General features: G+C 27.0%; 2 protein-coding genes across 4 annotated transcripts in view; one reads left to right on the forward strand and one right to left on the reverse strand.

Moving 5' to 3' along the window:
• Positions 1-3,415: 3,415 nt before the first annotated feature.
• The window catches only part of LOC100165633 (kinesin-like protein KIF19), a 57,637-nt gene continuing 43,530 nt past the window's right edge, over positions 3,416-17,522 (forward strand). For 2 of the 3 annotated variants that reach the window (XM_008187775.3, XM_029487087.1), the window contains exons 1-3: positions 3,416-3,755; positions 3,916-4,051; positions 7,442-7,510. In XM_008187775.3, the coding sequence (XP_008185997.1) occupies positions 3,941-4,051; positions 7,442-7,510 (180 nt within the window). In that variant the 5' untranslated portion in view covers positions 3,416-3,755; positions 3,916-3,940. Of the gene's footprint in view, positions 4,052-7,441; positions 7,511-17,522 lie in introns of all 3 variants that reach the window. The other variant, XM_029487086.1, reaches the window with a different exon arrangement.
• On the reverse strand, positions 15,186-16,870 carry LOC100166008 (vitelline membrane protein Vm26Ab-like). Its single transcript, NM_001293437.1, is given in 2 exon segments — positions 15,186-15,774; positions 16,784-16,870. Coding segments are annotated over 2 exon segments (384 nt in total). The 5' UTR covers positions 16,796-16,870; the 3' UTR covers positions 15,186-15,402.

The raw sequence follows: 17,522 nt of genomic DNA on the forward strand, positions 1-17,522 counted from the left end.
TAGCTCTAACTTGGGGGATTTTCATTAAATTAAAATTTTTTTTTTTTGAACTGTTTTAAAAAATATGATCAACAAAATGGCTATCTTAGAAATTTAATAAATTTATTTTCCTAAAAAAATTTTTGATAATTTTTGAATTTTTGAAAAAAAAAATCGAATATTATGTTATTCAATCAGAATTTCCATACTTATTACTGTAAAAAAATTGCATTTAAATATGTTGATTTTCCACGTAGATACTAAGGGTGATACGGGACTTCTGGGACACGCTATATATTATATAGCAGAAAAACCTTTTTCACAGAGGTACGTATAGGTAGTGGGAAATGGTATTAAAACTACATTCTTGATAAGATCATCATTTATCAGGGAATGTTTATTGACGTGTAAATAAATATAGCCATACCGATATGACTATATTGATTATATTTACCTATATAGGTATATTATTCTACATTTCTACTGCCATGTATTTACACGATTTTTTTAGGTAACCGAAAAAAATGTCCAGAGGATGTGAAGTTATGGAACGTATATTATTTTGAATTCTTTAGATACTATAAGAAGTTTAAATTACCAAAAATTAATTAATTAATTTTTACTTTTGACGATGTTTTTTTTGCTGCTGCTCTTAAAAATCCATAGTACCAACTGCAATAGATAATACAAATTACAAACAGGGACAATATTAAAAATCCAATATTTAAAAGAAAAAGTTATATTTTTAATAAACAAAAGCAACAATTTAACCGTTATACCAAAAAAATATCAATAATCTTTAAATCATCCCGTATCATTATAAGATTTAAAAAAATATATTTTTTATTTTTAACTTGTTACAATATAATTGCAATATGTGTATGATAATATATAATTTGATAAGAATCATCGAATTAAAAATTGTGTACAGAAAAAAACAATAATAATATAATTGGTAAGTGAGTTACTACCTTACAAATTAGTTTATAAAGTTATAGTTAGGTTAGGTAATACCTAAGTAATTACTCATTCTCATGGGTATAAAAATATTCAAAACGCTGTTGAGACTGCCCAATTTTTACATGTATCTATCTCAATTTTTTTTTTAATAATGATGATATCAACATCATGAATATTATAAACAATATTAAGAGTAACTAGTCTTACATTATGTTTATAACATCTATTATATTTTATTATAGACGATATACTACTAATTTTATTTAAAAATTGAGATTGTTATTATACATTTTTGATCGGAATAACAGACGTTTACCGTTGAAACCGGAATAACTTGTCATGCTAGTTATAATAATCAATGCAAACGAATATAATGTATAACATCACGCAAGTCGTTACAATTTTTTTAATACCTAGGTGGTTAAGTGTTAATAATTATAACATCTACAGTTTCATAAATAACCATTATGTATTGAAAACAAGTCGCAAGAATCTAAACAACTACCTACTCCACATGAAAATAACTTAATGTCAAATTATAAAAATATTTTGTTTATACATTTAATTTTAATTTATTGTCTATATTTTAATATTTTATTATAAAAATGCAAGTAAATAACTATAACATAATTTTAAAATTGAATCCAAACGGTTCAAAATACAAACACCTAATTAAAAATATGACTTCTACTCTTAAAATTGTATAATAATTATTCAAATATTGACTTAGTATAATAGGTAGGTAAGTAATGTCTTAAAATAGATAGATTAACCATGCGTTGTTTGTTGGGAATATATCGATATATAATAGAGGCTAAAACCACAAACTTTTGACAAGGGTTATTTTGATAAGTACACCTTATCGTAAGTAGGTTAACATTTACAAATATGAAAATATTACCATCTACTATAGTATATTTTTCACCAAATATTTTATTCTATTATAAAATAAATATAACTTTTGACCTGCGTATGCATACTTAAACGCTTCAGAGAACACACACTGTAATTTGTAATGAGTATTAATGTATTATTACTGTACCTATATACCTATAACATTATTGTTTAAAAGGAGTGATGTACTGATGTCTATGTGTAATGAAAAATAAATAATAATATAATCAAAATGTGATAGAAAATACGAACAGAGTTGAACGGACTCGTTTCAATAGATAGTTATAAAAGTAATAATATTATTGTTGTTGTAAATAAAAATAAAACTATACTATAACTATAAAACAATGTAACACTTTAAAAACAAAAGGATGTTTTCAAGATATATTGTCCTCATTTTACTTATGAGTTATTTAATGACGTTTATTTAAATTATATATTATAATACGTATTGATATTTTAATAACGCAGTAGGTATCGTACACCATTTAGTCATTTTTACATAAAACATAGGTACATATATATACTAAACATTTTTCTTAAAATTACTGAGTTCATTTCCAAATATCTGATAAAGCGCATTTGTCACTTTGTCAGCTGTACATTTTAAATAGATAATAATTATAATATTATTTATTTATTATTTTATCATGTCACGTATGAATGATATATCTATTACCTATACTATAATATTGTATTAGGTATGCACTATGCAGCAGTTGTAATATATCTACCTTACAGACTGCCAAAAATATGTTTTCATGTATACAGTATCACTTTCAGTGATAATCATTCGTAGTTATAATTCTAGAGGAACTGCAACGCAGCAAACCGTATATTTTAATGTAAGTATTGTGCGGTTTATAACCAACAACTCTTAAAAAAATGTAATATTTGGAGTCTTGCAATGGTTAAAAAATATTGCTTAATGTTGAATTAACTAATTACTTATTAGTTATTAGTTACCTATGCAGATCCAGAAGTGTTGTATTCACATGCATACTTCGCGTATAATGGACATAATATTATATGGTTAATTTTCATACACAAAAAAAAAAATTATATAAAAATTCATCGAAAACCTCAAATCTTTGACACGCTTGCGTCTTCTAAGTTCCAACGAAACATGATTTACGTTATTATTTTTCCTTTCTAGATGATGACAACATAGCTTAAAATGATTTAATAATATGAAAATATTTAAGAAATGTGTGCGTAGGGGGGAGAGGGGGTGGGTAGAGCCTGTTCTGTATGATACATATGCGAATGAAGTTGGCCCTCCGACTTTGAATGATTGATTAAAAAAATATGCCAATAATTTGCAAAATAATTGTAAATTGATTTTTAGATTTTGCTAATGAGTTATTAAAAGAACTGATAAATATTACGGGGGGCGCAGGGTAACTCCACGGTCATGCATGATACGTTCGCGGTGTGCGTTTTTACACGTCCGGTTTGCAACAATAACGTACGTCGCAATATCGCAAGACGCATATAATATGCCTCATAATAATGAAAATAATAATGCATATTATATATATATAGGTGAACGCGATTTGTATGTATCGCGCAGTTGCCAGTGGCTACCATACGGCGTGAGGCGAAAAGCCGTCGCGACTTTTCGCGTCTATTATAATACGCCAGCAGTTTGGACGCCGACGACGCCGCCGCGGCACACATTACAAAATCGTGGACTATATGCGCACAACTATCATTTATTATTATAATATAATTAAAATATCGTTCTGACGACGTCGCAGTTATCGTAGTATATCATTGGTTATAATATGAGCATCCATGACACCGTCATGAAAAGCCGATCTCCGCCGGTTTTTCCGCGAACCGTCGCCTGCACGTCTTGCAGCCGAGGGGACTCGATACGTGCCTCGCCGTCGTATTATAGTAATATTATAATATTATAGGTAAATATTATACGACATTTACAATCGGTCTTCTTCGTGTATACAATAATAATTATTTAAAAAATTTAAAATTTTTTTTTTTATCAACTATCTGCGGAATCTGTCGTGGCCATTGGACGCAACAAATAATAATAATATACACCCTATTGCGTCAATTTAGGTACGTACCTATAACAGTAATATTCATGTCGCCGTCCACGGTGCAGATGCAGAACCCCAACGGCTCGCCGTACAACGTGTCTTCCGCGCCGGAATTCCGGCAGGAGGAGTCAACGGCCGTCGAAGAAAAACTCATGGTAATTCCTATTTATAGCTGATAGAATTTTTCATCGCGTTGGTAGATTGCGGTTGTACCATTATAATAATATTATCGTACTCCTATATATATATATAATATTATATATTATAAATAATAGAACGAGATGACCGCCACTATTCAAAGTGTATATAGGTACCAAGATTTTTAGATATTACTGCATATATACGGGTTTGTATCCATGCATACAAAATATGACTTTTGTTGCGAAAAATATTGTGCCAGTCTTAAATTTTCAATTGTAAATCAAAAGAACTATATTAATTTATTTGTGGTAAGTGGTAACACTATACATTTTGAAATTATCCAACTAATCGTATTTCGATTTGTGGCATAATACAAATATACGTATAATATATATTTATCGCGTTCTCACGTCGAATAGGTAAAACTAATTTTTGTGTTATGTGTTGAATGCCCAATAGCAACATTAAAAGTTATGGTATTGCATTTCATAATTTGTGAATATCGCAGTGTAATATTAAATACAATATATATATGCTCTCTATTAATATTTTAAAATGTTGTATTGTACCTAAATCATGCTTCAAGGCTTGTAAACAATTCAGTTTTTAATTTCAAATACGTAAGTGAAATGATAATTTGAAAAACTCCTTTTAATATCTAACTTGAACTTCAAAACGATTTTTCTCAAAAATAACATTTTGATAGTTGTGGTGATCTTGTTCTAGGTGCGTGAGTTATAAAATATATTGTGGCGGATATACAATATGTATTCGAATTTGTCCCATATAATTATAAGATATAATTCGAATGACCATTGATCTCAAAGGCGCCAAGTTTTTAAAATATCATTTGGGACTAGCTTTTTAGTCTTACCTTTTGACCTTTAAAATAATTATAGTTATAGTATAGGATGACAAAAGGACGCATAGGATTTTTCATTGATAACAGTATACTCCCTGAGATTTTTTTCACCAATTTATGATTCTAAGCGATTCTAGCGATAAATCTATCTATTTTACAATGGGGTTTTTTGCTGGAAAAAAAATAGGACGAATAATTTTCTTAGGAAGAAAGATATTTTGCATCAGTAACTCGTTTGGGGGCTGAGCCCTGAATCAATCTTTTTGGGGGGCTGTAGCATGCCCCATTATACACTTGGCGCCTATGATTAGTCTTTATATGTGTATGATTATCCACATGTGTTTAACAACTTGGGCATTGTAGGTACACTTATAATATGTCTATAACTTACTACATTGACTGCAGTATCATAATATATTATTATACTTATATTATAAATTAGCGTTAGAAGACGTGTAACGGAAGTCGTTGTTATAATATATTTTGTTTGGTGGATGGGTGCGGAGATGAAAATGGGCGGAATCAAGTGTGATCCTAGCAAGGAGTATATTATATTTGCTTCTTTGTTATATATAAGAATAATAACCCTCCCGATCAATTTAAAAATCACCAAACACCGTATTCGTTTAAATTCTTTAAACACCCCGACATCGTCTCGCGAACGTGTTGTTTCAATCAGTATAATATAAACTATAAATATTGAATACGCAACACTATACCTAGTGGCTAGTACATATCGTGGTTTTCGTCGTTGTAAAATTCGAAGATTAATAGATAATTTTTTTTTAATGTATACATGGTGAAACCATCAAAGTACCTTTATAAGTATTATAGGTATTCAACTCGTCGAGAAGATAATACTCGAACAAAGTTTTGATTAATGTCTCGAAATGCCATGGGAATACCTAATATGTATCTATAACTATGAATGGTTTTCGGCGTGTGAACTAAATACTTAATAATTAATAATTAATATGCATCTTCGTATTAAATTGCATATGAATAGTATCTATAATATTGAGATAAGAAGATAAAAGGAGTGGCGTGTACGCTGTAATATGTCGTATGCGTATTAAGGATTTATTTTATCCTTTTGCAATCGAAATATGAGGAAAACTATGTACATTGTACATGTCTCTAAGTACTAATAATTCCGAGCGGGGCGACGGCACAATTTTTATCTATTGTTTATAAAATGTACTTTTACTGAATTACTAATAAACGACGTTTCAAATATACAGTCTGTCTACATTAAAATTTTCGAACGTAGTATTTTGAATTTTAAAAAATTGACGATAGTTACAACCAGTTTTTTTCCAACAAATCCCATTATTACGAGAAGTTACCTATATTTTATTTAAAAATGTAACGCCCACTTAAGTTATAATAAGCTATATAATTTTTTTTTATTTCAACTACATGGTTTTAAATTGCGTGGTTCAACACGATTGAACATAATAAATAATAAATAAAATTAATATGTTATTATGTATATGAGGTAATTATTAGAAAATTATTCTAATGTATAATCTAAATAAGATCAAAGACTTAAATTCCAACTAAATTTGATACCCATTCATAAAAAAAAGGTTTCTCGATAACAGAAAGATGCTATAGATTAGGTAAATGTTGTGTTAATAGTTAGATAATTTATAAAAAAAAGAAATAACATCAACATACCTATTATAGTTGCCACTTTTCCAATACCTATAGAAAGTACAAACTGGCAACTACTAACAATATCAACTTGAAAAATAGTAAATATATAACATTTCAAACTTTTCATCACACTTAAATTATAGGTAGCTATAAGGTATAACTCTATATTTAGATATACAATCAACTTGATGCGTCTTAAGTTACTGTTTAATAAATAAATTGAATTATATAATATAGAAGAATATATAAGTAATCTAAATAATTGAATTTAAAAACAACGATGATAACATTTTTCATTAAAAATAAATTGTGTAAATGGTTGATCCTGAATATACTAAATGTCATATAATGTATTAACTATAACTATTATATAAACCGGTACATATAGGTACCTATATTATATGATATGATATTAAAAATTGTACTTATATATATATACAATAACATACAATAATATATATACAATAATACCTGTACACTGTACACAATGTACTATATAGGCATGTTAATATTTATAGTATATATTATGATATTATATAGCATATCTACCTACGTTTTAGTGACAAATAAATTAAATGATATGAATAAATTACGTTTTAAATTCTTATTTTACGACCGGTTTCTTTTGCGTACTTTTTATGTTCAATAAAACCAATTACTTGATATATTTTTATAATTCTAGCTCTTAACGCTCTTATTCGTTCGTTCACTGAAATCATCTCATGAGCGAAAATATTCCACTCCTTTATTCGAGTCTCGAATAGCCAAAATTTAATTTTAACAGATTATATCTCGTTATCATGTACTAACTAATGTATTGTGATGATTAAAAAAAAAACATATCTATATAGTTTATACATTTAAAGTTAATATGCTGTTTCAGGTGGCTGTAAGAATAAGACCATTATCGACAAATGAGACGGATAGAAGCTTGTACGTGGTCGATTCCAAGGTAAGCTGTTTATCGCGTAATTTATTGGTATAAAAATATTAATGTTTGACTCGAGGCGTAATGTTTACGACTTTACGAGGCGACATGTGATTAGACACTATTTAGTGTTTTCATTTTACATAGGTAGGTAAACCTAAATATTAATACATTTAAATGATTTTTGTCACATTATTTTATTTACACTTGTTTCTTGAAGTTGAGAATAAACGTAGGTATTGTAAAAATAAAAAAATAATATTATATGTAGTATTTGAAGAAAAAAAAACAATATTTATATAATATTATTAATTATTCCTAAGAAACGCAAACGTGATGAATGAGTTTTCTTCTTTTAGAATACTTCCAAAAAATAATTATCAATATATAAACTTGATTACACATTAAATGAGAAGTGAAAGATTGAAAATAACACATTTTTAACCTGTAAATGTGTAAATTACTGTAATTTGTTTTTATAATATACTGAATTCTTTACTCATTTCACTATGTGTATAAAACATTTTATAATAAAACCAGATGCCTAATATATAGGTGCAATTTTCGTATATAATAGGAACGATAATATAATTTAGAAACACAATTTTAGATAGAAGTGAAGTTGAACAAAGATTGTATAGGTAATGTAAGAAGTATTACCGTTATTACTAATTAATGGCTTGTGGGTATATAATCTTTTATTGTAAGCTTTAGAATCGGTGAATAATAGCTTTATTGGGTTCGGGTGTCAATCATTTCATTTGGAGATCCGTAAAATAAAATTACCCGGGGGGCATACATACTTTTTATACACCTATTACAAACTGAGATGTTATCGTTTATACTTTATTGGTTTATTAATATTTAAAAAAATAAAAAATAGGGATTATTCCTTTATTAAAAAATATTCAACATGTTAAATAACAGTTCTAAATCTTTTAATTTAAATTAAATAAGTAATGAATATATGAATAGATTAAAATCGATAAAATTATGGATAAAATCTATAGATATTACACATAAACTAGATAACAGCTATTATATGCAATGAGTTCTTTATACTCCAATTAATAAATAACAGGTAAACTATATATTATGAATTAATAAAAAAATTTAAAATCATAAATTAAATTAAATTAACTTCAAATGAAAGTAGCTAGTAGGCAGTATATTATGTCGTACCCGTACCTATGTCGTATCCGTATGTATGTTTTATTAATGGCGATTAAACCATTCCGTATTAAAATCTAATTTATTGAAATAAATATTACCAAACTCAATAAAGAAGAAGATATTTACTAAATTCAAATTTTATTATTTTTTCTTTCAACTTGAAATTTGAATAGGTTACTTATTATTTAATTCACGATAATTCAATAAATCAACAACTATATTATTATATAATAGTAAATATTTTTATTTAATTTCTGTATTTTTATAAAAGTAGGTACTACGGATATTGGATAATGTGATATTTTCAATTATCAATAGATATAATCAATATTCGTGTCTAACAAAAAATAAATAAATAACAATTCAACCCGAATATTAAATATTAACGATGAAATGATTTTATACTATAGTAAAATTTTCTATACGAGTTATTCATATATTTCGAAAATATTTATAATTTGCGTTTGGCATAGTGACATATTGATACATACATAGTAAAACATATAGTAATTTTACCGCGTAAAATGCCATTATAATCCTATAATTAGGGGGTCCGTTGTCACTTATCAATAAATCATAATTAGGATACTTATTTATAATATATATACATAATATTGGTTCAATATTTGTTTAGGATTTCATTTTTCAATATCTATCGTACTTAATTGTATTATAATAAAATTAGTATTGCAAAACCAATTATTATGAAAACGATTATTATATTATTATAAATAAATTTCTTATGTTATCATACAATTTAAAATATATAATATTTTCAATATATATTTTTTAAATAAAATTTCAATTACAAAATACAAATAACTACAAGTAAGTAGGTAATATGAAAAATATTATAAGAAGTAACCTATACCTTTTCAAGTTTGTACAAATGTATAACTCTAAAAAATGTATTTAGAATGACATAGAACTCCTGTAACAATATAAACAGCTAAATCCTAACTACAACCGTCAACCATATGGCCCATGGTATGCGACACGGAAACCTTTAACCAGTACAATTATTGTGGTAGGTACCTACCAGCTACCTATAATTTTTAAACGACAACAACTGTAATGATTATAAATTCACGAAGCACTAGGCCGTAATTCGGACGACATCCAAAAAATATTTACTTTCTTAAAATTAACTAAATTATATAACTTAATCTAAACACGCCTTCACGTCAACTTAAATTGTTTAACTACCCCCCCCCCCCCAACCGCTTTTTCTTTCTATGTAAAAATTTAACATCCTTTATCTAACCACATATTCATATTGTCTCATTGTGTATACCAAAAGCCATCGTTGCCAAGTTCATCAAGCCTATGTTGTTGTGGCTTATTAATAAATAATAATATTAAATACATCACTTATTAGCTAGAAATCGATATCAAAATACTATAATATTATATAAATTTAAAATTGTTTATAAGTATATATTATAACTATATAGGTAAGTACCTTTATTTAACTTTATAGCAATATTCCTATAGTATAATATCTTTCACAAACCAATAAAAATGAAAGTACAAAAGACACTTTTTGAGTATTTTGTACAATACCTATACGAAATATAAAACACAACATAATATTATTTCAAGTTAGCAGTAGGCACCAATACATCTTAATTATTAATTTAACAAAATGCTTATTTTTCATGTATTTGAGTAAGTACATAGTATGAAACTAGATCATTTTAAATTTTAAGTGCTTATAGGTATTCATTAAAATAATAACGGTCTAAACACTAAGGTAAGTATATTATATTAATTGTAGGAATTACATTTGATTTATTATAAGGATAATATAACGGGCAATACGATAATATAATTAAAGTTTTAGCGCCACTCTCGAAGAATATTCAAAAGTGTCAGTAATAATATATCTTAGCGATTTAGTTAATAGTTTTTACTATTTCATCTCTATAATCTTTTAAAATTCAGTGCTAGTATTTAAATCATTAAAAATTAGACATAAGTTACAATTTTTATAATGACAGTTAAGAAATCCCAAAAAGTTTATCCCTACCGGATTTTATACAAACTCATAAATATTATGTATATGTTTATACATATTAGACATATTATTGTTAGACATATTATTAGAAATTAAAATTTATTAATAATAAAATAATTTATTTTCGTGAGGACACAGGTCGGTGAGTCGGTGACTAATGTACCGTAGGACTTTTTGAAGTACCTGCTGCATGGTGTTTAAATTATACTAGTCATGCAACTATTGAACCATAGTAATCAAGAACTGACCTGAATCCATTTTGATTAGATTTTCAACCATTCTTACCCTATTTAGGGTAGTGTTAATTGTATTACCTCAATTGAAAATATTCATGGTGACCTACTTTTTGGGGGTTATATGGTTTTTGAAGTCTTGTTACATTTACATTTATTAGTTTACGTAATTCTTTGTGAAATGTATAAAACACATACCTACTTGTAAAGCATAGGTAATACATTTATGTTTTTAAAGTAACAAGTCATAAGATTTAAATTTTAAACAAGTGTTTTCATCATAATTACTTTAATTTTAAATAACAAATTACATACCAAAGTGTCTAAAGACAAAATTGTTTCTAATGTTTCTATTGATATGCCCAATTCGCAAGTTACCACATAACTGGTACAACAGTAGTATGGTGGATCTTTTTTTAGATAATTAATTTTACTTAGATATGACTTAAATATAAATTACAGTTAATAATAATAATTAATTCAAACATAATTATTACCTATTTTTATTTTACCAAATGTTTTATTTTTAAATTTTAAATTTTTTTATAAGGTATTTACAATCTATTCATATTTAAAATAATAAGCTAATGTGAGAGAGCTCCACATTTAAAGTTTTTGAGGGACCCATTAGTGACACTATACATTTTATTTTTTTTTTGTATTTGTATATTTTTAAACTAAATTAATTTAATGATCTTTGAAGGTCATTTAGAGTTTTACCAAGTGTAAAAAAATTAAACTTGTGTTTACAAGCATTTACTTTATTTCCTGATGGTGGGGTAACAATAATATTATGAAAGAATAAAGTTGTACTGGTTGAAGGTAAAAATTATCTAACCATGTCAAAGGTTATCATTATTATTATGAGTTATGCCATTAGGTAGTCGTTCCAGGATCAACCAGCGGCCGACGTCATACACGACATCAAATATTGATTTATTTTTGATGATATACGAAAATATACTTATTACTGTTAAAGTCTATTTACAAAAATGGTGTCAAGTAAAAATAAATATTATTTTGTACCAAAACTTAACAGTAATATTACGTACATCCCAAAAATACTGATATACTAGAAACATTAAAAGATGAATTACTTTTTGAGTATGCTTTAAAAATGTTATGGAGCTCCAAAACATCAAAACAAATTTGCATGAACAATTATTTTAACTATAATGGGACAGATTTTTTGGAGTGCACAATGTTATAAATGTATAATATAATCAATAGGTAATGACAATTGTATATAGATACATTTAACACTTTTACGTAATAGATTTAATTGACAAAAACAAATACGCTTCATGTTTATTATGGAATTATTTAATATTTGAAAATTACTAACAAATATTCAAACATTTAAAATTAAGATACCTAGTCTTTGTACTGTTTTTCATTAAAATAATAATTGTATGGTGGGATTTAGTGGCTTATAAATATTTATCAATGTTTACTGTAGGTATAGTAATATTTAGAATTAATTGTTATCTATAATACAATAGTTTATTTAAATATTTAATCTATGAATTTGATTAATAATAATTATTACATATTTACATTATAGTATTAATTTCATTTAATTTTCCACAAATTGACTATTTAATAGATTTTTGATGGGTCAGAATATAAAAAATAAACTTGAAAAAAATATAAAAAAAAACAGTTAAAAAGATACTTGCATAATTTTTTAGATTCTGAGTCACAATTTTTTTTTATAAGCATCTAAAGTTCAAATATTGACAAAATATATAAATTTGACGAAAATTTGAAAATTATTTCGAGTTAGAAATTCATAACAATGTTTCTTTTTAAATCTCAGATTTGAAAATCTAATAAAGATCATAAATAAGTTTGTTTATTTTTATCAAAAAAAAAATGTCTTTTTATGAGCGTTTGAATTTCATCTTTTTACAGGATTGGATATTCACTCCATTTCTCACGTAAAGGATTTTGTTATTTCGTTGTAATTCAAAAACGAATAACTGTAGATACATGGCAATTTCACTGAATGTTCATATTTTCATTTTCTATACACCATACAATTTTGAAAATATTTTGGCTCGTTTTGAGCTGTTTATGGAAATTGTCAGATTTCAATTTTTTTAGTTTTTTTTCTATAAACATCAATAAAATGTTATTTGATGGGTAAAAAAGCGTGAAAATTGAATGTAAGGCTCTGGTTTATTGTCACAATAACAAATGAAAAAAAATTGAAAATACATAGGCACAATTTTTTTTGTAAGCATTTAAAGTTCAAATTTTGATTAAATATATCAAATTTAAAATTTAATAAATATTTGTAGTTAAAAATGTATAAAATGTTCAACTCTTATAACTAACTGCTAAGGATTAAAAATTCAAAACAAGGTTCCACGTAAATATGTTATGTATAAATTACTTTATTCACAATAGTATCATCAAATATACCTACTCAGTAATATCATAGGCTGACTGACCGTTTTCCCTCAGAATCGCTTTTCTTATCCAATGATATTATATATCATTGAATTCAAATTTAACACCATCCATTACAGTGACCCACTTGTAACCTACTGTACAGCAGAGCGACATCCACTTATAGCCACTTTTTTATGATGCTATTATATTTTTAATTATTTAACTGTTGCAAAAACCAAAATTTAAAAATAATGTGCATAAAATGGACAAGAAAATAATATGTTACGATTGTAATAAAAGTATGGTAATAAAAACGTACAAGGGGCGAAAATTCAATTCAATCGTGTGACTTAATTATATAAGCTGTGTGACTAAAGTATATAGTACAATATCTACATAATATTTTCCTATGTCTCACTTTCCATTTCCCTTCTATAGTATAGTCGCCAACAAAATAAAAATGTATCAAATTTTATTATGATAAATATTATTTTCATTAGTTTGAATGGTATGTACAAATACCATTTGAACAAATCTATTATAGATTAGAAATTCAAAAAGATACATTTTATACGATTTTGTAAAAAGTCAAATTTATGATGGAAGTATGATATTGATATATTATATTACCTACTATAGATTAGTATGCATTCTGTTAGAGGGTTTAAAATAAATTAATGACCAGTGGAATCGTATAGATAAATTGAAATCAACAGTTATTTGTGCTATTAGTTTACAATTGTTTGTGCAATTCACAACTAATTATTAATTATTATCAACTATACTTCCATGTAACTAAATACAATCAAACTATACATTATACGTGTATAACACTATAATGTATATTGTATATAGTTCTACATATATATAAACATATATTTTCGTAAAAATAGTAAAGAGTGAATAATGTTTTGATTCTATAAAGGAACAAAAAAAAAATATTGGTTTACGCGTTATGTTCTATAATTTATATTTTTCTTATAATTAATAATTAACTAATCTTTTCTTTATACCTTTTAATCGAAAAATAATGTCAAATTGTACAAGTACAAATCTTTCTGTGAATAAATATACCGTAAATTATTAATACGAATTATAATAGTGAATAGTGATGAATTCAATATATAGTTCTAAAAAATCTTTTTTTTTTTTTTTAAATCTTAATTTCAATAAACTTATATTAACTATAATTTCTGATCTCATTCTCATACGAATAACAAACTTCATAACACTATAGTATTGTACCATTGTGTGTATAATGTATATGTATAATATTATGTTTATCTACGCACTGAATTTAAATTTTTAATGTAATTTGTTACCTGTTTCTATTATTGATTCATCAACCTATATTTTTCACATATTAATTTGTCGAATACTATATAATGATTCATCGGTTTTACATTGACAGTAATAATAATATATTTCATTGTAGATGTGCAATATAGCAATATGGGTGACAGGTGTATTTACTGTACCTACTTATATTAAAACAGTGAACCTTCGGGTGGTGAAAAGTACAGTAGCTGAATTCACGTTTCTCTTATATACTCGTCGTATACTCGTATATCTATAGTTGTATATTATGTAAATATATATACATTATACACGATGACAAAATTATTGTGAACATAATATAATTCTTTATGTCATTTTCAAGACATATACGAAACACTATAGTTTTAATATTTAAACATTAAAATTAATTTTAATAGCGGTTCAACATTTTCGAGTTTTTCGTAAACAGTGTCGACGCTACCCACTACTCAGGTACGAGTACCTTAACGTAATGTTGTAATTGATACCTAATCAATAATCATTGATTGACTATAATAATATATTAAAAGTGTGTAAGATTGAAAAGATAAAACACGAAATATATGATTTTAAGATATATTTATTTACAAAATAACAAAACTACAAGAAAATACGTACCTATATTAGTTAGGTACAGTGCACTGCTGTGTATAATTTTTTTTCAAATACAAAATTATATTTAATTGAATTTATGTGTTTTCGTATTACGGTATATATAATTGACATAATAAAGGTGTATATCAATAATAATATGTCGATCTTGAAGAAGTTGTTGTTGATTAGTAGAAACCGTATGGTGAAGCTGCATAACCGTATGGGTAAGCTCCGTAAGAAGACACGTATGAAGAAGTGTATGGGGCGGCGACTGCGTAAGGGGATGCTACGTATGGAGCGGCGTACGGTGCTGCGTAAGGGGCAACATAAGAGGCGGCGTAAGGGGCAGCGTACGGGGCAGCGTAAGGGGCGGTGTATGGAGCTGCGTATGGCGCTGTGTAGGCTGGAGCATACGGAGAGGTGATAAGTGGAGCGTACAGGCCACGTTTGCTTCTGTCGGTGACAGACTTGGTGGCCGCGGACTTGTCGGATGCGGATTTGGCATCTTCGGCGGCGGCGGCGAAGCACACGATCATAGCGATGAGGGCGAAAGACACCTGAAACAATACAATATTATAATATAGTAGTTTTTCAACGAACGAATAAAATCTTAAATCTAATAATAAAGAATTACGTCATTAATCGTATCGCGAATTTTTACTGGACTAACTCAAGCACACTATACAGCAGAGTGTCTTACTCCAGAGAGGGATATAAGAATGAAAAAATCTAAACCGTAGGGATTAGACACAAAAAATGCTACTATTATAATGATATAATTTAATTTTTAAATGCGAGTAGTTTTGAAAAGAAATGTAAACCTATAAAATATAAAATATTGTGAGTAATGTTATTATTTGAGTGACTAATATAGGTATTACACATTTTTAATAAACTAATAAATGAGAAGGGATCATTATTGGAATATGTAGTTTCAAAGGATGATCAACGCTATCCACTCGTACATTGTACTTACATATCGGTTTGATTACTAAAGTACACACTTCTACCAGCCTACCGTCTAAACTCTAAACTTACCCAGCTATTTTGTTATAATTTACTTAATGAAAGTTAAAAAAATATAAATCATACTTTTAAGTATTAAAAATAAATCGGCTGTATGAATTGGCTATTGAAAATATTTAAGTAACACCATATCAATGTTTTTATTTTTTATTTACCTAAATTAAAAAATACTAATTATCTAGCATAATCTCTGGAATTTAATACAGCAACAATTGAGACCAAAATCATTGTCATTTCAAACAAGGTGATCTGTATAAATAGGCAACATTTTAAAACCACATAGAACAATATGATTGGCAACGAAGAAAATAATCTCACACACTATGTATAACAGCTATAATTCAATATATGTATAAGTACGATTATTTTTAAGTCAAAGACGAATGACCATATTATTTTTAATGTTATATAAAATGATGATGACATGAAAAGTAAAAATATGGACCGTGTTGTCGATGATCATATTAAAAGGTTGAAATTCTTAAATATAACGATAAAGTGTACGGCTTTAATATAACATTATATATATACAATACGTACTTGGAATTGCATGGTGATTTTGTTTTTGACGAGTTTGTTGGTGTCTTGAAAGTTTTCAACGATGTGTACGATCGTAGATTGACTGATGACCACTGTTGGTCTGTTAGCCCCTTATATACGGTCAATTCGATGGTCTAACGTCCGATTGTTATTCTCTGCGCACCACCGACAGTTGTAATTACGACACCGTCGTCGTCGCCGACGAATGATGACGCCAAAACAATAAATTGTAATCGCCGATGGACGGTCTGATAACACAACGATAATTTAATACATAAGTTATAATTCAACAGCATTTGTTGAATAACATGTACAGTGTAAACACGTTATTGCGGTAGGTTATTGATATTAAATTATTACTTATTACTTATTATATAGTTGTGCAGCTATACAAAAACGAAAGACATCAGAGCATAATAATTTCGTTATAAATATAACTTCAATACGTCATTTTAACATTATGGTATATTAACAGTGACGTTGATAATTGATATTGATCATTGATTTCATAATAATATATAATTGTATGGTAATATACATTGCTGAATTCCTTAACGAAGATTTCAAACTGTGATGTTTTTCAGAAGAGTACCTACCTATATTGAATAATCAATTATATCAAAACGTATATATTACTACAATAATAAATGACAGACAAAAGTACTCAACGATTTCAAATAGATAATTTAGATACAGAAAAAAAGTTCATCTAGACGATTAGACACAAGTAGGTATACTT

Source organism: Acyrthosiphon pisum, chromosome A1 (assembly GCF_005508785.2).
Source record: "Acyrthosiphon pisum isolate AL4f chromosome A1, pea_aphid_22Mar2018_4r6ur, whole genome shotgun sequence".
NCBI classification, from domain to species: Eukaryota; Metazoa; Arthropoda; class Insecta; order Hemiptera; family Aphididae; genus Acyrthosiphon; species Acyrthosiphon pisum.